At 36.6% G+C, this 23,751-nt stretch overlaps 1 protein-coding gene across 1 annotated transcript in view; it reads left to right on the forward strand.

Annotated features, from left to right (window-relative positions):
• LOC150085543 (uncharacterized) overlaps nt 1-23,751 on the forward strand; it is a 419,624-nt gene that overhangs the window by 301,805 nt on the left and 94,068 nt on the right. The window contains exon 12 of the mRNA XM_090374596.1: nt 20,820-20,861. Within this exon, the coding sequence (XP_090230722.1) occupies nt 20,820-20,861 (42 nt within the window). The remainder of the gene's footprint in view (nt 1-20,819; nt 20,862-23,751) is intronic.

Consider the following 23,751-nt stretch of genomic DNA (forward strand, 5'->3'; position numbering starts at 1 on the left):
ATAGTAGGTGTCTATTATAGGCCTAATAAATCTGATGAGTATAATGAGCAATTGTGCAGAGAAATAGAGTGGGCCAGTAAATCAGAAGGTCTTATAATGGGGGATTTTAATTTTTCAGATATTGACCGGAACTTGTAGGTCGGTCATTCGCACACTTTTTCAGATACTGACCGGAACTTGTAGGTCGGTCATTCGCACACTTTTTCAGATATTGACCGGAACTTGTAGGTCAGTCATTCGCACACTAGCAAGACTTTTGTGAATTTATTGGTTGACTGTTTTCTGCAGCAACATGTTTGAGAGGCAACCAGAGGGAGTAATACTCTTGATCTGATTATCAGTAGTGATTATTCATGGATTAAGAATTTGCAGATAAAAGAACCACAGGGTGACAATGATCATAATGTACTGATGTGGGAATTACTTAAAGATGTAACTACCATCAAGGCTAAAGGGAAGGATTTTCGCTTTTGTAAAGGTGACTATAGGTGTCTCAGACAGTTTTTAAATTCTATACAGTGGAATCAACTGATGATTTAACCAATGTTGAATTCTAAATGGGAAGCCTTCAGGGACTTAATCTTGGAGGCTACTAGGCTTTTCATTCCAACTAAGAAATACTGTACTGGTTCAGGCCTAAATGGATGTCAGATGAATTAACGAGGCTCGTGGCAGAGAAGAAAAATGTATGGGGTGCATATAAATTATCAGGTGACACAGAAGCCTATGGCAGATATAAGCTTGTCTGTAATCAAGTCACAAAAGAGGTTAGGCAGGCGAAGGCAGATTACAAGAAATCTTTGGCAAAGGATGCAAAGAAAAACAGGAAAGAGTTCTTTATTTATGTAAACTCTAGAAGGAAAGGGATGAATCAGATTGGCCCACTTAACCTAGATGGATTAACTATTCATGATCATGCTCAGCTAGCTGATAAACTGAATGAGTATTCTGCATTCACACACGAGGAGTTATTCAATGAGGGGAGTGGTAGAAGTTAATCAAACTCTAACAGGGAGCTAAGTGATTTTGAAATGACTGAGAGCAAAGTTGAGGAGAAATTGTTGAAGTTAAACATAAGGAAGGCACCTGTGATGGAAGGGATCTATCCAGTTATATTAAAGGAGGCAGCAAAGGAAATAAGCAAACCCTTAACCATAATTATTAGAGCTTCCTTGGACTCAGGGGTGGTCCCCAGGTACTGGAGGTGTGCAAATGTATCACCAATTCACAAAGGGCGTTCAACAGATGACACAAGTAACTATAGACCTGTTAGTTAACTTGTGTTCAAGGGAAAATAATGGAAATACTGGTTAAAGAAGCATTGCAGGATTATCTAGAGAAGACTGCAGTAATAGTTAAGACAGAGCATGGGATTGTTAAGGGGAGGTCTTGTCTGACAAATTTGATTGGATACTATGATGTGGTGAAAAAGGAACTGAATGCCAAAAATAATTTTTATATTATATACTTGGATTTCAGGAAAGCTTTTGATACTGTTTCACATGAAAGATTGCTGTATAAACTGGAGAGGTATGGCATTAAGAGTAAGTTGCTACAATGGATAAAGGGATGGTTGAGTGGTAATCAATGGACACTGCTCTTTGTGGACAAATGTTATTAGTGGAGTTCGCCAGTGTTTGGTGTTGGACCCGATATACCTTCTTCAATGATATTGATGAAGGTATATTGGGTCATTAACCGTGACATTAAACGTGATATAACTTGGACATTAAACGTGATGTACCTTCATCAATAACATTGATGAAGGTATATCACATTTAATGTCCAAGTTTACAGATGATACAAAGGTTGTTAATAACAGTAAAGACAGTATGCAACTCCAACTGGATTTAGATAAGTTGGAAAAATGGGCTGAGAAGTGGCAACTGAAGTTTAACATTAAGGGAAGTGGAAAGTGAAAAAGACCTGGAGGTAATTGTGAAATCAAATATGAAGTTTGCTGAGCAGTGCAGACGAGCTTGCCAGGGCAGGTCATGGATGGAGTCTTGTCAATAATGATAAATAGGAATTTTGCTAGCAGGGACAGGCAGGTGATTATCCCGTTATATAAGGCAATGGTCAGGCCACACCTTGAGTACTGCGCACAGGTCTGGAGGCCTCATTTTAAGAAGGATGTACAGTTGCTAGAACGAGTATAAAGAAGGGCAGCAAGATTGGTGAGGAGAACAAAGAGGTCTTACCAAGAAAGGCTTAAGTTCTGCAAATTGCAGCCCCTGGAGAGTAGGCACCTGCGAGGAGATCTTATTGAGATGTATAAGGCCTTGAATGGGTTGAGCAAGCTGATGCTGATGGGATTCTTCCTCTTTCTCAGACCAAGAACCTGAGGTGGGGCACAGTTTCAAACTGAGGAAAGATAGTTGTAGAATAGATGTGCAGAAATTTGCGTTTAGCCAGTGGGTAGTTGATTGGTGGAACAGGCTTCCATCTTTTGTTGAGGAAGCTAATAGCGTAAATAAATTTAAGGCTGAGCTGGACAGGCATTTGGAACAAATGGAGGGGTGAAATTGGAGGGTTTATTTATTTATTTATTTATTTTTTGGCTGATGCTGCATAAGCTTGCTTTCTTGTGTCGTATGCCTCTACTAATGCTGATGTTAATACTTGCCCGTAAGAGGCCACCACTTAACCCCCATCAGAGGGCTGCACAAAAGTAACAATCATTTCTCAGTTCACCCAACAATTTGTGGCATGGTAAGTTCCTGCTCCGTCCCTTTATTAATGTGATTAGCTAATACTACTTGTAACACTCATTTAACTTTTAAATTAACAATTGGTAAATTTATTTGATTAATTAATATTATTTATAATCTTTACTTAACTTTTTAGTTAAAATTGACAAATTAGCAAGTGATTAACTAAACTACTCATTACATTATATAAATTCAAAGGTAATATAAATGTAACGTAACGTAAATGCCACAGTTATTTATACATGAAACCCATAAAAAATTCATCCCAGATTGGTATTTAGATATTATTTTTTGCTAAGATACAAGGGAATATGTGCAGAAAACTAACTAATGAAACAATTATAGGCTGTATATATTGACTATCTCAGTATGTATTATACTGAAATAGTGATTATTATATTTTTGTATACATGCAACTTCTTATTGGTACATATATTTACAATGTCCAAGGCCATTACTAGCACGGACGGGTAGTGCTCTTGTGAATGACCTGCACACTAACTTTATACTTTTCATTTGTGTACTGTTCACTTTCCTCCAATTAATTTCTTTCCCCACACTTTGGGCTGTTTATATTAGGGCAGCAGTGTCTGTATCCTATTTACTTACCTAATTTCTCTTCCTGTTTAGCTAAACTGCTATACTGTTCCCTAAGACCACAAAACATAACTTGAACCCAATGAATATATATAAGATGCAAAGTTCTGTCTTTGCAGCCAGTTGCGAGATAGGCCAGTAGATATACCCAATTACAGAAAAATCTAGTAAACGACTTATACAGGGTGTTTCAAAATTATATTTACACACTTTATAATTTTATATTTAATGAACAATATGTACCCAATTTAATTTTCTTAAACTCATTTTGTAGCTTAAAAATAGTCAATTTTTTTTACAATAATTTACTTTTTGTTTTATTTTATAGACACCTCTAAAATGATGGAGAGTACCCAATTAAGTTTTGAACAAAGAAAGGAAATTATAAAATGGTATTGGAAATATGAAAATGTCAATGAAGTTCAGCGTGCTTGGAAATCACAATATGCGGAACAGGGAGATAAATTATTTTGTAACAACTGAGAGCAAGTAGAGGAGAAATGGTCCGAGGGGAAGTCTCCTTGGACTGGAGATGTGCAATTGTATCTTCAATTCATGAAGGGAGATCGAAGGTTGACACAAGTAATTACAGACCTGTTAGGTTGACACTGTTCCAGGGAAAATAATGGAGTCGCTGATTAAAGAACCATTGCAGGATCATCTAGACAAGGCTGCAGTAATAATTCAGACACAGCTTGAGTTTGGTAAGGTGAAGTGTTATCTGACCAATTCGATTGGATACTATGATGTGTCACAAAGGAACTGTATGCAAAAAATAATTTTGATATCATATACTTGGATTTCAGTAAAGCTTTTGATACTGTTGCACATGGTAGACTCCTGTACAAATTGGAGCAGTATGGCATTAAGGGACAGTTGCTACAATGGATGGATTCAATTCGATTTTATGGTGCAAATGTGGCAAAGGCTAAGGTGCACCAAGATAAAAGGATGGTTGAGTGGGAGAAGACAGAGAGTTGTAATCAATGGACACTGCTCTTCGTGGACTAATTTTATTAGTGGTTTTCTCCAAGGTTCTATGCTGGGCACATTGTTGTTTGTATATTTATCAATGATATTAATAAGGTATATCAAGCTTAATGTCAAATTTTGCAGATGATACAAAGGCTGGCAGGGTTGTTAATACCAGTAATGACAATATGCTGCTGCAACAGGATCTGGAAAAGTTGGGCAGATGGTATGAGAAGTATCAACTGAAGTTGAACTTTGACAAATGCATAGTACTACATATAGGTAACACATTACCCCAGGGAAATGTACCAACTGGGTGGCGTTCCACTCAGGATAGTGGAAAATGAAAGAGACCTGGGGGTAATTGTGCAGTTTTCTGAGCAGTGCAGACAGGCCATAGTTGGTCATGGGGTTTTGTCAATGATATACAGGAATTTTGCTAGCAGGGATAAGGAGGTCATTATCCACTTGTATAAGGCAGTGGTCAGGCCACACCTTGAGTACTGTGTACAGGTCTGGAAGCATCATTTTAGGAAGGATGTAGAGTTGCTAGAATGAGTACAGAAAAGGCAACAAGACTGGGTGGGGGGGCAAAGGGGTGCTCTTATGAAGAAAGGCTTAATTTCTGCAAATTGTAGCATCTGAAGAGTAGGCACCTGCAAGGTGATCTGATTGAGGCCTATAAGGCCTTGAATGGATTGAGCAGGCTAAATGCTGATAGCATTCTTCCTCTTGCTTAAATTACAAACCTGAGGGGGCATAAACTGAAATTGAGGAAAGGCAGTTATCTAATAGATGTGCAGAAATTTGCCTTTAGCCATTCGGCTTCTTGATTGCTGGAACAAACTTCCATCTGTTGTTGGGGAAGTTTGATAGCTTAAAGAAATTCAAGGGAGAAGTGTACAAACTTTTGGAGAGAATGGATGGGTGAAATGGGAAGGGGTTTTTTTTTTTTTTTTTTTGCATCATATACTTCTGCTAATGGAACAAAAGCGCCCACACGTTTAACAATTACTGGTTTGCAGGAGAAATTGGAGGAGTATGGAAAACCATTCATAATATCAATAACTTAGCATGTAGCAGGAAGAGGACATCAAAAAGTAATGAAAACATTAAAGCTTTAAGGAATGCAATCTTGTGCACCCCAAGAAAATCAACAAGATAGTGTTCACACGAGCTAGGTGTTTAAACCATACAGTTATTTTTAGAATGATGAAGGAATTAATAATCGCACATAGCTGTGTGCGATTATCATGACAATGAATTTCATGGTCAATGGTCATCAAGGGAGTGCTTTTGAATATCCTCTAGGGTCACCAGATCTCACCCCTTTAGATTTTTTTTGCTTGGGGATATTTGAAAAAATTGGGTTTGCAGTCACAAACCAAAACATTGCAGGAATTGTGGATGAAAATTCAACAAGAAGCAGAAAACATTTCACCCGATTTGTGCATTTCAGTATGTAGATCTGTTGAAGAGAGATGCTGCTCATGCATTAATGTTGATGGGAGGGTGTTTTGAACAATTAAAGTTGTATTGTTGTAAAAAATATTTTTTGTCTTCAAACTATCAAAAACAAATTTACATTTGTATATATTGTTCATTAAATATAAATTTTTAAAGTGTGTATACCTAATTCTACTTCTGACTCTTGTTTTCTCTCTCTTTGAGGGCAACTCAGAATTTTTTTTTTTTTTTGCCTGGTGCAGCAAAAGCCTCAGGCTTCCTTGCACCATATGGCTAATTATAATAATAATAATAATTTTTAAACACCATATATATATATATATATATATATATATATATTTAATTGGCTTTTTCTAAAACATTTTTTGGTTATTTGCTATTGTATTTTTGGTATTTTCGAAATTACTTTAGGAACGTTTTCTTTGCAATACCCTTGAAGGCAGATTACGAGAAACTTTGGCAAAGGATGCTAAGAAAAACATCAAGGATTTCTTTACTTATATAAACTCTGAAAGGAAGGAGATGAATCTGATTGGTCCACTTGATATCGATGTTTTCACTGTTGATGATCCTGCTCAGATAGCAAACACTGAATGAGTATTTTGCATCTACATTCACACATGAGGAGTTATTAAGGTTTCAAAATGCCACAAGGTTATCAAATTGTAACAGGGTGCTTAATGATTTTGTAATAACTGAGAAGAAAGTGGAGGAGAAATTGAAGTTAAACATAAGAAATGCACCTGGGGTGGATGGGATTTTTCCAGTTATATTAAAAGATGCAGCAAAGGAAGTAAGTAAACCCTTAGCCATAATTATGAGATTATCCTTGGACTCAGGGGAGTTCCCCACGGACTGGAGATGTGCAAATGTGTCCCCAATTCACAAAGGGGGATCGAAGGGTGACACGAGTAATTACCGTTCTGTTAGTTTAACTTCTGTTCCGGGTAAAATAATGGAGTCACTGGTTAAAGATGCATTGCAGGATCATCTAGACAAGACTGCAGCAATAATTCAGACACAGCATGGGTTTGTTAAGGGAAAGACTTGTCTGACAAATTTGACTGGTTATTATGATGTGATTACAAAGGAACTGGATGCAAAAAATAATTTTGATATCATATACAGCAGGCCCCCATTATAACGCTGTTCGCTTTACGCTGATTCGCTATAACGCTGTTACAGATCACTATAACGCTCTTTTACAAATTGCATTTTTGCCATATTTAACGAAATCTTTTCATTTGATGGAGTCAATAGCTTGAAAATTAATACCAAAACAGCATTAAAACGTTTCCCACGCCGACTTGAGAAATTTTCTCGCACACTAATTTAATTGCAGTACAGTGACTTGTTACGTAGTTCCGAGATCAACATTTTAAAAAAATTACCAAGTATATTGCTTGTAATATTTGCGTTATATGCATTTATCCGGTCTAGTCATCACTCAGTACCGTATTAGACATTGTGCGAAACGGACAGTTTACTTGAACATTGTATCGTAATTAATGCAACCAACACAGTTACATTTTTGAAGGGTTAATAATGGCCGATAAGAATGAAAAAGCAACAACGTCTTAGTGCAGTATGAAGACTATAAATGTAAGAAAAAAACTGAATTTGAAGATTAAATTAGACGTTTTGAAGCAAATCAATTCTGGTCAAAGACAAGCGGCTGTGTGCCATAATTTAGGACTTGCAAATTTAACTGTAAGAACAATTATAAAAAAAAGATAAAGAATTAATTTTAGCAGCGGGAAAGATAGCTGTTCCACTGCAAGCAACTAGGGCTAGGCCGGCTATTAGGATTGAAATGGAAAGACTTTAACTAATTTTATTGAAGATAATATCCAATGCTGAATTTAGTTAAGTTAAATATTATTTAAAAAAAAAAAAAAAAAAAAAAAAAAGAGAGAGAGAGATTAACCAATATGATGATCTGAAGAAAACTCACCTAAAAAAATGTGGAACCATTTAAAACTAGTAAGGGCTGGTTGAATAGATTTAAAATCCAGGGAGAAGTCCAAAGTACAGATTAAGGAGCCGAAACTTTCAAAAAAGTAGTTGTTAAAATTATTGAAGTGAGGTATTATGTGTTATACTTCTCAACAAGTTTTTAACATAGATAAAGCAGGACTTTTGTGGAAACGAATGCCTAAAAGAAGTTTCATATTGAAAGAAGAAAAAAACATGGCAGGTCTCAATGTGGCGAAGGATCGGTTGACTTTATTGTTGGGTGGTAATGCTGCGGGGGATTTAAAATTAATACCCTTTTTAGTTTATTTGGAAGAGGGCCAAAGTTCAACCCAAAATCGACACATTTTTCTTGATTAAATTCATTAATTAAATTAAATCAAATCAATTTAGATCAATTAAATTCATGATTTTAACTGAAATTTTAAGTTTAATTTTGATACGTAAGTAGTTCCACATTATTATATACGTATGTAATGCAGAATATTTTATACAAATATTTGAATATTAAATATTTTGACCGAAATTTGTGCATCTTTTCACTACCGTTTATTATTGATTAGGAAATATCCTATGGCACCGGCTGCAACTCACAAATACATATGTTACCTTATGGGAAAGTGGCGCTCGCTTAGCGCGGATTCATTTTGCGCTCTGTTTTTACGGAATGAATTATCAGCGTTAAGCGGGGGTCACCTATACTTGGATTTCAGGAAAGCTTTTGACACTGTTGCGCATGGAAGACTACTGTACAAATTGGAGCAGAATGGTATTAAGGGTAAGTTGCTGGAGGGTGGTAATCAATGGGTGCTGCTCTTCATGGACTAATGTTATTAGTGGAGTCCCACAGTGTTCGCTGTTGGGTCCACTGTTGTTTTGTTTATTATTCAATGATATTGATGAAGGTACATCAGACTTAGTATCGGAGCTTGCAGATGATACAAAGGTTGGCAGGTTGTTAATGACAGTAATGGCAGTGTTACTGCAACAGGCTCTAGAAAATTTGGGCAGATGGGCTGAGAAGTGGCAACTGAAGTTTTAACATTGGCAAATGCAAAGTACTGCATATGGGTAGAAGTAACCCCAGAGAAACGTACAAACTGTGTGGTACTACACTTAAGGTTGTAGAAAATGAAAAAGACCTGGAAGTAATTGTGCAGTCAGATATGAAGGTTTCTCAGCAATGCAGACAGGCTGCCAGAGCAGGTCATGTGGTGTTGTCAATGATATACAGGAATTTTGTTAGCAGGGAAAAGGAGGTGATTGTCCCTCTGTATAAGGCAATGGTCAGGCCATGCCTTGAGTACTCTGTTCTGGAGGCCTCATTTTAGGAAGGATGTAGACTTTCCTGAGCGTGTACAGAGAAAGGCAACAAGATTGTTGAGGGATCCTCTTACCAGGAGAGGCTTAAGTTCTGAAAATTGCAGTAGCTGGAGACTAGGCACCTGCAAGGTGATCTGATTGAGGTGTATACGGCCTTGGATGGGTTGAGCACGCTGAATTCTGATGGGATTCTTCCACTTGTTCAAATTACGAACCTAAGGGGGCATAAATTGAAATTGAGGAAGGACAGATGTAGAACAGATGTGCGGAAATTTACGTTTAGCCAGTGGGTGGTTAATTGCTGGAACAAACTTCCATCTGTCATTGCTTTCTTGCATCACATGCCACTACTGCTACTATCTTGATCCTTCCCCCCCTTGATTTGTTTTATAATGTTTGGTTTAATTTTGCTCCATTGGTTTGCAATGCTACTGGCATGCATTTTATTTGATTTTTTATTTTAGTTTTAGTGCTTACTTTATATATATATTATTATTATCATTAGCTATATGGTGCCAGGAAGTCTGAGGCTTTTGTTGAAGCAGCAAAAAAAAAAAAAAAAAAAAATTCCTAATTACTCAGAGAGAGAGAGAGAGAGAGAGAGAGAGAGAAGTAGAAGGGAACCAAGAAAGAGATAAATGATGATATCACAATGCAGTTCCCTGGGCGTGTCAAGTTCATACTCACCAGATGTGAATCACTGGGGTTGATATCATGAAAAGACTGTTCCTGTGGAGGACAGATTCTTGGATTTCAGTCCTGACTCTAAAAACTGTGCAGACCCATTAGTTAGATTTAAATGTCTCACAAGGTTGTCAAGTTCACTTTATGTAAACAGCCTTGGTCCAGGATGAATTTGTTTGTCACAATAGTTTGCATTATCTCTAGATCACAAATGTCAGATCCGCTGGCTTATGTTCAAGGACAACTGGTGTTTGTTTTAGTAGTGGTTCAGGTCCATAGAGTATTGGCTTACAGCTGAAATAATGTTGGGATAGACAGTGCTCTTCTTGGTCTTTGCATTATAACCTGTTACATATATGGAAAAAAGGTAGTTATTAATATGATCCTGTTGTTCTCTCCACACTATAGGAATGGCAAATGGCATGGCTTTCTTTTTGCATTACTGCAATACCTAGCCCTCCACACAGGTACGGCACACTTTGTGGGGAACCAACTTTTATTGTAAACACTTAATTTAATTGCAAAATATTCATCATATGCATTTTTCATAAATGATACTATATTCTGCTGTTGTTTCACAACAACAACATATTTACTGCAAATATAACAAAATATATTTTGATTGTTCACAACCACAAGTTGCCATTGTCAGAGATGCAGAATATGAAAATCACATTAGAAGCCGACACTAGTTTGCATTACTGCACCAGAAAATAACTGAATAAAGAAGAAACACTTTGCAGGTAGTGATAATTCTAAAAATCAAAACCGCTTTTACTTATCAAACACAGCTTTGTTGAAAACAGCAATAACTGCCCTCCCAGACAGAGCCATTTAAGAACTCTTGGGCCCCCAGGCAAATTTCCAAATGTGGGCTCTATTCAGTTTAAATTTTGTTTTAATTTTTTTCTGGTTTTCTCTCTTAATCGCATTCCTAATCCTTTGTATTAAAAGAGCTACTAGAAACTATGCTCCATCACCACATCATGGTGGAAACCTGTCTATGGAGTTTTTTTTAAATTCTTTTCCTTTTTCTTTTAAAATTTTTTTTTTCTTTTTTTTTTTTAATATTTTTTTCTTGTTTTTTTTTAATTTTGTTTTTCTTGTTTTTCTTTTTAAATTTTTTTTCCCTTTTTAAATTTATTTTCATATTTTTTGAAATCTTTAATTCCTATGAAATTTGTTCAGAATATGATGTAAATACCTAAGAACAACTTTAAGAAAAGGTTTTTTTACAAAAATTATAAAAGTGGTTTTCAACATTTCAAAGTGGTAAACTCCTGGATGACATTATTAAAATCGATGTTTTGCATAAGCTCATTCTCTGCCATTTAAATTTAAATGATTTAAATGTGACTGGTTCATATTATTTCTATATTCATTCTTTATAGACTTTAACTTTGAAAATGAACGTTACTATAATAATATAATATAATTATAATTACATAATATATATATATATTAATAATGTATATAATATATAATTATATATATATTATTAATTTATAATTAGAATTAGAATAATTAAAATTTTGTGCTGCCCTCTGGTGGGGGGCTAAGTGGTGGCCACTTACAAGCAAGTGTTAGCATTACCATTAGCATTAGTAGAGGCATACAATGCAAGAAAGCAAGCTTATGCAGCATCAGCCAAAAAAACCCTCCCATTCGTTCCAAATGCCTGTCCAGCTCAGCCTTAAATTTATTTAGGCTATTGGCTTCCACAACAAAAGATGGAAGTCTGTTCCACCAATCAACCACCCCCCCCCCCTGCTAAAGGCAAACTTCTGCCCATCCATTTAACAACTGTCTTTCCTCAATTTGAATCTATGCCTCCTCAGGTTCTTAATCCAAGCAAGAGGAAGAATCCCATCAGCATTCAGCTTTCTCAACCCATTCAAGGCAAGACCTCAGAACACCTCATAGGTGCCTACTCTCCAGGCCTGAAATTTGCAGAATTGAAGCCTTTCTTGGTAAGAGCACCATTTGTTGCCCTTCTTTGTACTCGTTCTAGCAACTCTACATCCTTCCTAAAATGAGGCCTCCAGACCTGTACACAGTACTTCAGGTGTGGCCTGATTATCTCCTTGTACAATGGGATAATCACCTCCCTGTCCCTGCTAGCAAAATTTCTATATATCATTGACAAGACTCCATGACCTGCCCTTGCAAGCCCGTTTGCACTGCTCAGCAAATTTCATATTTGACTGCACAATTACTCCCAGGTCTTTTTCACTTTCGACTTCCCCGAGTGTAGTACCACGCAGTTGGTATGTTTCTCTTGAGTTATGTAGGCGCCTCCGTAGCCAGGTGGGAAGGAGCAGCAGTGCGTAGCACACGCTTCTTGATTAGACCGGGGTTCGAGCCCGTCACCACCAAATACGGAGGATGTGGAAAGGTCAGGGAATGACCACCACATATCCTGGAGCAATATGGCCTTAGTTGCTATGCTCCCAAATAACAACAACAAAGAGTCTTGAGTTATGCTACCCATATACAGTACTTTGCATTTGTCAATGTTAAACTTCAATTGCCACTTCTCAGCACATTTGCCCAACTTATGTAGATCCAGTTGAAGTAGCATGCTGTCTTTACTGTCATTAACAACCCTGCCAACCTTTGTATCATCTGCAGACTTGGACATTAAGCCTGATATACCTTCATCAATATCATTGATGAATATAAAAACAACAATGGGCCCAACACCGAACCCTGGGGAACTCCACTAATAACATTTGTCCAGGAAGATCAGTGTCCGTTGATTATCACTCTCTGTTGTCTCTCACTCAATCATCCCCTTATCCATTGTAGCAACTTACCCTTAATGCCATACCTCTCGAATTTGTATAGCAATCTTCCATGTGCAAGAGTGTCAAAAGATTTCCTGAAATCTCCAAGTATATGATAACAAAATTATTTTTTAAATTTAGTTCCTTTGTGACCACATCATAGTATCCAAGTAGATTAGTCAGACAAGACCTCCATTTAACAAACCCATGCAGTGTCTTAACTATTACTGCAGTCTTGTCTAGATGATCCTGCAATGCTTCTTTAACCAGTGACTCTATTATTTTCCCCAGAAGCTAACAAGCTAAGCCAACAGGTCTATAGTTACTTGCATCATCTTTTGAACCCCCTTTGTGAATTGGTGATACATTTGCACACTTCCAGTCCATGGGGTCCTCCCCTGAGTCCAAGTAAGTTCTCATAATTATGGCTAAGGGTTTGCTTACTTCCTTTGCTGCCTCCTTTAATATAACTAGATAGATGCCATTCTAATAGAAGTTGTGCAAGAGGTGAAGGTGATTCTTGCACAACTTCTATTAGAATAAGTAGCGACCTGGAGCGAGGGGTGTTGTGGTTTTCAGGGATGGATGGCAGTCATCTTGAAATAGGTGTGTATATGGGATGTGTTAGGTTAACTAGGAATAGGAGCGTGTATGCTTGTATGTATACCAATGCTAGAAGTATAGTAAATAAATTTGATGAATTTGAAGTGTTGGTCAAGACATCAAAGGCGGATATTGTTGGGATAGCAGAGACGTGGTGTCACACAGATATAAGGAATGCTGAACTGGAATTTGGGGAGTACAATGTGTACAGAAAGGATAGAAAGGGAGGTGTTATGCTGTTAATTAAGAAAAACATAAAATCAAAAGAAGTGCATCCAGTTGATACAGATGAACAGTGCACTATTGAGTCAGTTTGGTGTGACATAAGCACTGCGAAAGCAAAAATAAGAGTAGGAGTGTGTTATAGGCCTAATGACTTGAATGAGTACAATGAACAATTGTACAGAGAAATACAGTGGGCTAATAAATCGGAATGTCTTATAATGGGGGATTTTAACTTCCCAGATATTGACTGGAACTTGTGGGTTGGTCACTCACACACTAGTCAGACTTTTGTGGATTTCTGGATGATTAAACTGGTTAAAGATGCATTGCAGGATCATCTAGACAAGTCTGCAGCAATAATTCAGACACAGCATGGGTTTGTTAAGGGAAAGTCTTGTCTGACAAATTTGATAGGATATTATGATGTGGTTACAAAGGAACTGGATGCAAAAAATAATTTTGATATCATATATTTGGATTTCAGGAAAGCTTTTGACACTGTTGTGCATGGAAGACTATTGTACAAATTGGAGCAGAATGGTATTAAGGGTAAGTTGCTACAATGGATAAAAGGATGGTTAAGTGGGATAAGACAGATGGTGGTAATCAATGGGTGCTGCTCTTCGTGGACTAATGTTATTATTGGAGTCCCACAGGGTTCGGTGTTGGGTCCACTGTTGTTTTGTATATTTATCAATGATATTGATGAAGGTATATCAGGCTTAATGTCGAAGTTTGCAGATGATACAAAGGTTGGCAGGGTTGTTAATGACAGTAATGGCAATGTGCTACTGCAACAGGATCTAGATTATTTGGGCAGATGGGCTGAGAAGTGGCAACTGAAGTTTAACATTGACAAATGAAAAGTACTGCATATGGATAGAAGTAACCCCAGAGGAATGTACCAACTGTGGTACTACACATAGGGGGGTAGAAAATGAAAAAAAACCTGGCAGTAATTGTTCAGTCTGATATGAAGTTTTTCTGAGCAATGCAGACAGGCTTCAAGAGCAGGTCATGTGGTTTTGTCAATGATATACAGTCAGTCCTCGTATAACACGTGTTTACACTACACAAATTCGATCATACACGATTTATAAATAAGGGAACGATATCTTATATAACACAAACCAAATTCACTTATGCACGATTCGCCTTTGTGTTTACAAGAAATGGTAGTCAAATGCGGAATCACCCCAACTGAACGCGACACGATAGGAATGAAGAGAAGATTCTGAAAATGTATTTATGTGTTTTATATCAGTGAAGGGGAAACACATTTCACCATAATAACGTAAAAACCAACACAATCCCAGCTATTGGTATAATCGCAAATGCAATTAGATCGAGTTTACTACCAGTTTATAACAGATTCCACTAGCAGAAACGTAAATGGAAATTGTTTTATGGTAGTAACCCCTAGAAATGTGCTTGAGTAAAATGTGAGGTGTTAATAGTGTATCTCTGCCTTTACGGTGTTGTTTATTCAGTTGCTACACACGTGCAGCTTTGTTTATGTGTATCAAGCATGCCTCCTTGTTGTGTAATTGTGCTTTATTCCCTAAAAATGAGTAAAATACTTAAAAGTTGTGAAAAGGAAGCGTCCTGGTGAAGACACTGCAGATTGAGAGAGAAAAAGAAAAGCAATATCAATAAACAGAGGCAGACTGGGTCAAAAATTCTCACCCGGAAAAATTATAGTGCCCTCATACTACGGTTTATGGCCAAAATCACACCGGCCTCCAGCCCAGGGGGGTTTCTCTGATAAGGCTTATGGCCAGTCCACCTCTGTCGATAGAGAAAAAGTATCAAATTGTGAAACGCTTTGAGCAAAATGAAAGACTGTGATATTGCATGTGCTACAGACCTAAATGAGGCAACACCAGAATTATAAAGAATGCTAAGAAAATAAAAGCAACTTTCATAGCAGGAACAACTCAAAGTGTAATTAAAATCCATTAGATTAAGAGACAAAGAATTGTAAGAGATGGAACGGCTGTCATCTGTTTGGATAGAAAATCAAACAAAAAACAAGTTTGCTTACAATAGAAGCAAAAGCATTAGCAATATTTTATTATGTGATAGTCGTAATAAAATACGTATGGTAAGTATTTTATTACGATTATTTATTGTGTTTGGTAATGTTTTGGTTAAAAACGTGTGTTCAAACTTGGGTGGCCGGCACCTAACCCTATTTTTCCCATAGCCCCTGTTTTTTATATTGCACGTTTTGAATTGCACGAGGGTTTCTAGGAACACAACTATCGTGCTATACGAGGACCGACTGTACAGGAATTTTGCTAGCAGGGAAAAGGAGGTGATTATCCCTTTGTATAAGGCAGTGGTCAGGCCACACCTTGAGTACTGTGTACAGGTCTGGAGGCCTCATTTTAGGAAGGATGTAGATTTGCTTGAGCGTGTACTGAGAAGGGCAACAAGATTGGTGAGGGGAACAAAGAGGTACTGTTACCAAGAGAGGCTTAAGTTCTGCAAATTGCAGCAGCTGGAGACTAGTCACCTGCGAGGTGATCTGATTGAGGTGTATAAGGCCTTGAATGGGTTGAGCATGCTGAATTCTGATGGGATTCCTCCCCTTACTCAGATTATGAACCTAAGGGGGCATAACTTCAAATTGAGGAAAGTCTGTTGTAGAATAGATGTGCGGAAATTTGCCTTTAGTCAGCGGGTGGTTAATTGCTGGAACAAACTTCCATCTGTCGTTGTGGAAGTTGATAGTTTAAATAAATTCAAGGAGGAACTAGACAAACATTCAGATGGAATGGTTGTGTAATTTTTTTTTTTTGGCTGATGATACATAAGCTCGTACGCTTGCTTTCTTGCATCACATGCCACTATTACTGCACTATTACTGCTATTACTATTAAAGCCAGTGGAGAACATTGTTGAAAACGTTAGCAGGCTGGCGCAAGAGGCAGGATTGTACAATGTGAAAGCTGAAAATGTAACAGAGCAGTTGGATAGCAATGGACAGCAGCTTTCCAATGAAGACTTGGAAGAATTGGCTAAAGAACTAAGCCACTAGAAGGAGGAGGAAAAAGAAAAAAAGATGGAGAGCCTCTCTATGAATACAAGAAATATACAGCAGATCCTTTCAGCCTTAGAGACCCTCGCTGATGAGTTCTGTGAGATTAACCATGACTGGGAGTAAAGTCCGAAAGTGAAAAGGAGTGTAATTGTATCCATTGGCCCTTATTCTGAGATTATCAAAGAAAGGAAGAAAGGAAATTACAACAGTCAACACTGCATTCCTTCTTCAAAAAGGGCAAATATTCTCAACCAAGGATTTCATAAGAGAAATACCTGGTTGAGAATTTTTGTGAAATTAATAAACATTTCTTTTAGTAAAAACAATTTTGTCCAGCAGTATAGCAAGGGAGGGGGCGGCATGGCAGTCCACCGTGGTTGCTAGCCAGAAAGGGGTGCCATTGCTTGAAAATAAGGGAAGGAAAGTATTAACTTTAACAAAATAATTTTAGCTTCGTTTTTTTAAAATGTCTTTCTCCACTTAAATTTACAGTTGTTAGTTGAAATTTCTGTTTGACACAATTTAATTAGCTACAAGATGCTTTGATTTTTATATTAACCGACTGTGACTATAATACTTGCATTTAAATTGTTGCTGTGTTATTAAGGCACATAAAACTGGGGACAAAACAATAATCAGCCATTACCAATGCATTAATTTAACCCTAATTTAATCACCTTTTTTTTTTACAAAGTTTGTCTTACTAGTCATTATGTTAGCACATTTTTCTTGAGTGGATTTATATGAAGTATACAAGTGAGCATTTGTATTTCCTGAGAACTCAATTTTCATTTTGATTTACTTATTTTACAGATATTTTCCATTTTTACTTGAACTTCTTTATATAGATAGGTCCTATGTATATGTACAAATTGAAGCAAAATTGACCCAGCGGATTTCAGCAGAGAAAAGCAAAAGAAGGCAAGAGAAGAAGTTATTCAAGCAATGTCTGGGTCATTGATGAAGTATGTTACACCTTCAACATCTAGTGCAGTAGATATTCAGCATGATAAATCAGAAGAGCAAGTACAAGAGTTATCCTCTCAAGAGGATCTAACAGAGAAAGTAATTTTTCCACTAGTGGAGAAGAATCTTGAAGATGCTTATTCATCCACTAGTTGAGAAGAATCTAGTGAAAATGCACAAGCAGAGAGAGAAGATTCTGAATAGGAAGAAGAAATAAACAAATTTTTAAATATTCCGACATCACTTTATGGCCTATCTCGATACCAGATAACTTGAATTTGTTTTATTAAGAAAGGTAGTGAATGTTTTAAAAATAAAGACAGCTAACAACATCCTGGTTGTATAAGACACTGCCAAGCGAAGAAAAAAAAATTTAAGAACATGGATGGTTTATTTGCCATCATCAGGAAATTTATTTTGTTTTTGCACAAACTATTTTCATTGGAGAATAAAGAAATCAAAACATCCAACTTTATCAGGAGATTTAAAACTTGGTGTGAAATTAAACACAATAGTTTCTGACCATGAAAATAGTGAGCAGCAGCAGCACCTCTCATGCTTGGAGAAGTGGAAAATCTTAATTGCAGGGTTGCAGTTTCAACAAACTATTGACCACATTCATCAGACAGTACTGGATTAAGAAAGAAAGAAATGGAGAGATGTTCGTCGGCTTTTAGATGTAATCTTATTTCTGGCTCATCAGAATCTTCCTTTTCATGGACATGATGAATCCATATTTTCTGCAAATAAAGGAAATTTTAGAGAAATGGTAGAGTTGCTATTAAATTATGATCAACGTTTTGATAGAACATGTTTAAGAATTGAATGTTCATCTAATAGGAAAGAACCTTCATATTTATTGCTAGAGATTCAAAATGATTTTATTAACATTTTAGGAAATTATGTGAGAAAAAATAGTAACCGATAATATAAAACAAAAAACTAAATATTTTGGAATTCTATTTGATAGTACACCAGAGGTATCCCACTCTGACCAAATGTGTGAAGTGATTAGATATGTTCACATTGTAGGCGACAATGTTGAAGTGAAGGAGTCATTTTTAGGCTTCTTCCCCATCGTTGAACAGACCGCTGCCGAACTCACAAAAGAAATTTTGAATAATTTAGAAAAGGATGGACTGAACATAAATCTGTGCTGTGGTGAAGGCTATGACAATGTGGCAACTCTGGCAGGAATTAATGGTGGGGTCCAATCTAAAATCGGAGAAATTAATCCCAAAGCATTGATTATTCCCTGTGCAAACCACTTGTTAAATTAATGCAGAGTGCATTTATTTGCAAGTGTTTTCTCATGCATAACCTTCTTTGGAAAACCTTTATTCCTTTTCAGTATCTCAACACTGTTGGGAAATAATGAAAAAAAAAAAAAAAAAATTCCATTCAAAAGACTTGCCCAGACAAGGTGGAGATCAACATTATGAATCTATAAATATGGTCAAAATGAATTTTGAAAAAAATTACTTCTGTTCTATAAACATTGTTTTGAACCTCAAGAGATTATAGATACCAGAGGGACCTCTGAAATTTTATTATCATCGATATGTAATTTTTTTTTCTTTTCTGGCAGGAATTCTACAAGAAATTAACCTTACACAAAAATATATACAAACAGTCGAAATAAGCCTGGAAAAATGTGTTGTAAAGGTACAGACCTTAAAATTATTTATTAATGAAGAAAAAATAGAATTATAGAAAGGGCTCTTCAGTTCACAATTACAACTTGTATCCTATTGATGTGGGCATTTCAATAGGAGAAAGAGGAAAATTAAGGATAAAAAAACAAATTCCAGGAGAAATGACAAAGGATGCTGGACTGTTACTCCAAAAACAATTAAAAAGAGTGATATATGAATAGTCAGATAGGTTTCGTCGAGAACTGGAGGTTCGTTCGAAAGCAGTGGATGAAATTCTTTCAGTGTTTGCCATTATTCAACTGTATATTTTGGTTATTGCGAAGAAAGAAGAATATGAAATGCATATTTCAAAGCTGACCAAAATTTTTGAAGAATTTCATCATGAAGAAATTGTATTAGAAATTGGCTGACTAAGATGTCACTTACAAGCTGCAAAAATAACTGTTGAGGAAGCAAAACAGTGGACAGCTTAGCAGTGTGTACAGTTTATTATAAAGTGAGATTTTTCGGTACCAAATTTATTATTATGTTTAAGGTTCTTCTTAACAATGTATCTATAGCTTTTGCAAAAGAAGCTTTTCCAAATTAAAATTAATTAAAAATTACTTCCACTTATCAGTGGGTCAGACTATATTATTAAATCTATCTATATTATCTTTTGAAAATGAATATACCTGTAAAATTAATTTTGATTAGGTTATCAATAAATTTGCTGTAATGAAAACATGGAAATGGAAATTACAAATCTCTTCTCTTATTGAGTTTCTCATTTTGTATCTCTTTTTCTCTTTTTGTTATTATATTATATACTATGTAAATACAATAAACTGTATTCACCGAGTTTTTAACGTGCCTTGCAAAATGTTCCTTCGTTTTCGATGATTTCTTCAAAGCAATTAAGTTTTAAAACGTTTTTTTTTTCCAAGTTGATAACGTTATTTAGGGGGGCGACACCAGAAGGATCTGCCTGGGTGCAAAAGACCATAGCTAATCCGCTGATTTTGTCAAAAGTGACTTCGAGAATAGCTACTTATAGAAAATGCTACCTACCCCTCCTCTTCCACCTGTTTTCATGAGATGGTGAACATGGTTACAAGCTGCATTGTTTTATGCTAAAAATTCTGATTCTATAAAGGAATTTCTTGATTCCTTGGATAGTATGCTTTCAGTGGCTTCCCAAGGTCATTTACAGAAATCATTGGGCTGTCTAATTATTTGGCTAGAAAACATTTATTGTTCATCCAGACTCATTTCAGATGTTGAGCTATTTGTATAACGAAATTTGAAATGTGGAGACTTTGGGCAGCACAGTTGGAGAGATTGAAAAGGTTGAATTGCAACCTTTTCTACTTTGAATTTTAACCGTGCCTGGAGGCACAGGAAAAGAAATAAGAACGCACAATATTGTTTTTGAAAAGAACTCAGGATTTCACATTTTAAGGAAAATAACGAATTTATAAATGTGAATGGAAATGAACTTCCTTTATACTTTCCTATTCATATAATGATTTCTGTAAATGACCTTGGATGATAAATGCCAGGACTGTAATAAAAATTGTTCCAGGTGTGAGTTTGAAAGTGAAAATTTTAAAAACAGTGTTAGAACGTTTCATAAACGGTTTTATTGCTTTAACATGTTAAATACAAAGAAATTGTGTTTCAGATAATTGCAATAAATGATAATGAATGTAAAAATTGTAGTGCATATGTTATCAGTGCATATTTTAGTATATTTTGTGCATATTATACCTGTATTTTATTGTGTATAATCTGGTGTCTACTAATAACTGTGAATTTAATTTTTTCATAGGACTTTATTTAAAGAGAGTTATAGTGTTCATTGTTCTTTGACGTAAGTATCCTTCTTTGTCAATCTTAGTATTGCCTTTTTCAGTTTCTATAAGGTGCTGTACTTAAGAATAGAAATCTACTGCAATTTATACTATCGTATTTCCCCATGTATAAGACGCACCTTTTTTCGAAAAATTTGGGGTATAAAAACTGGGTGCGTCCTATACAGTGGTTGTAGATTTTTTTACTTGCATTTCCCACTTTTTCACGTTTGTCATCTTCGCGCTCATTGTTTCATGCTTGTTGCCGGTATATTAGGTTATGTTTTGCTACGTTCTGCCTAGAAATGGCTCAGAAAAGATTTTCGTACAGTGCTGAATTCAAGTTAAAAGTGATCCAGTTTGCAAGAGTGAATGGAAATCGTGCTGCTGAACATAAGTTTCGTCCTCCTCCAACTGAGAAAACAATCCGAGACTGGCTACAGGAAGAAGAAACCCTACTGAAAATGCCATGGCAGAAGAAGACCATGAGAGGCAAGTCAGCAAAATGGCCTGATTTAGAGAGGGAATTGAGGATATGGAATTCCTGTGTCCACAAAGATGGTTCAGCATGAGGCAAGAAGAATTGCTGATGAAAAAGAAGTTACTGATTTCAAAGGACACAATCGGTGCTTCAGGTTTATGAAATGGAATGGACTAAGCATGCGTACATGCACCAGACTTGCCCAAAAGATGCCTGAAAGCTATGAGCAGAAGGTCCTTGAATTTCATCGTTTTGTCATTCAATGTCGGAAACATCAGTTTGAGTTGGGACAGATTGCAAATATGGACGAAGTCTCCCTCTTGGGACATCAAATTGAAAACATTCAATTTGATGTCCCAAGTAACAATCTTGGGACGAATGTCCCAAGATTGTTACTTGGGACATCAAATTGAATGTTTTTCATTCAATTTGATGTCCCAAGTAACAGGATTGTTGATAAGAAGGGGGTGAAAACTGTAAGTGTGAAGACAAGTGGACATGAAAAGAGCCATTATACAGTTGTTCTACTTGTTGTGCCGACGGAACCAGGCTGCCTCCTATGCTGATTTTCAAACACAAAACAATGCCAAAAGAAGACATTCCTCGTGGAGTGATTGTTCACTTTCATGACAAGGGTTGGATGGATCAGGATGGGATGAAGATCTGGTTTGAGAAAGTTTGGAGCAAGAGACCAGGTGGGCTCTTACGCAAACCTGCCCTATTTGTGCTTGATCAGTTCAGGGCACACAACAAAAAACACAAAGAAGATTGCTGCAGAGCAAAAAACAAAACTTACAGTCATACCTGTAGGCTTGACATCCCCATCTCCAACCACTTGATGGCAGCATTAACAAACCCTTCAAAGCTGCCATGAGAGACGAATGGAACCAATGGATGAAGTCTTCTGGGGACAATTTGACACCAGCAGGAAGAGTGAAGAAACCAACTATAGGAGAAGTTTGTATCTGGGTGAAAAGATCCTGGGATAATATCAAGATTGAGATCGTTGTCAAGTTATTTAAGAAGTGTGGCATTTCAAATGCCATAGATGGAACTGAAGACAGTGATTTGTCTTCAGACACAGATGAGGACAAGCTAATGGATGGGAGTTTTGACAGTGATGAGGAGTTGTATGAATTTTATGACGAATAAAACTTGAGTTCAATAACTTTTATGTAATACATTTTTTTTTTCAAATTTCGGGGCCCCAAAATTCAGGTGCGTCTTATACGTGGGGAAATACTGTACTTTTTTATTTATTTATTTTTTTATTTATTATTATTATGAAAACCCCAAACATGAGAGGTATTAGAACCTATAGTACTTAGTACTGTGCTTGGGTTGGAGGTTGAGAAGACGAGAGAAGATACTTGTTGACATTAGACTTGAACTTTTGTAGACTGTAATTTTCAGGAAAGATATATGAAGGAAGGTTGTCCTAGAAAATGGCAGTTGAATGAATAAATGAGGAAGATGAAAAGATGGTTCTGTGAGTTTGAAGTTGGATAGTAAATGTATGTTGGCTGGTGGCGGCATGTGTACGGACTGTTTTGAAAGAGTGAGCGGGAATTATAGAAGCCAATTCAGAAGAACAGTGCCCATGGAAGTATCTGTAGAAACGACATACAGCAGAAACAGTACATCTATGAGACATCAGTGAAGAGACTCTGTTACAGATGAATCATTAATTAACCTAACTGCCATCTTCAGAATGGAATCTAGAAGCCTGAGAGAGGTTTTGGGTGCACTGCCGCAGATGTGGGAACAATATTCCATGGCAGGGAACAGTGCCCATGGAAGTATCTGTAGAAACGACATACAGCAGAAACAGTACATCTATGAGACATCAGTGAAGAGACTCTGTTACAGATGAATCATTAATTAACCTAACTGCCATCTTCAGAATGGAATCTAGAAGCCTGAGAGAGGTTTTGGGCGCACTGCCGCAGATGTGGGAACAATATTCCATGGCAGGGCAGATTGTGATTTGTATGGAGTGAACAGCTGTTTTGAAGAAAAGTAATGCCAAGAACGAAAGAGAAAACCAAGTTTTTTAGATGCAGAGGAAGCAATATTTGTTATGTGCTTGTGCCAAGAGGATTAGAAGTCAGGGTAATTCCCATAAGAGATATATCAACTTACCTAGAAATCAGAGTGTCACCAAAGATAAGCATAGGAGCAGAAGAATCCTTTTTGCAAGATATAAGACAAGACTGAGTTATAGAAGGATTGAAATCAACTAAGATGTCTTTGCCCCACTGGAGAATTACCTGGAGATTGGCATTTAATGAATTGGTTGCGAATATTTAAGAAGTTGAAGCTGATTGTGCAGGGCAAGGTTTCTCAAAGTGGAAAGTGGAATGCAATGTGCTATCGTTGGCAAAACTATGGATAGGATTTCCAGTCAATGGAAGAAGGTCGTTAATAAA

The sequence above is a fragment of the Mastigoproctus giganteus genome, chromosome 5 (assembly GCF_048544385.1).
Source record: "Mastigoproctus giganteus isolate SK-2022 chromosome 5, ASM4854438v1, whole genome shotgun sequence".
NCBI lineage: Eukaryota > Metazoa > Arthropoda > Arachnida > Uropygi > Thelyphonidae > Mastigoproctus > Mastigoproctus giganteus.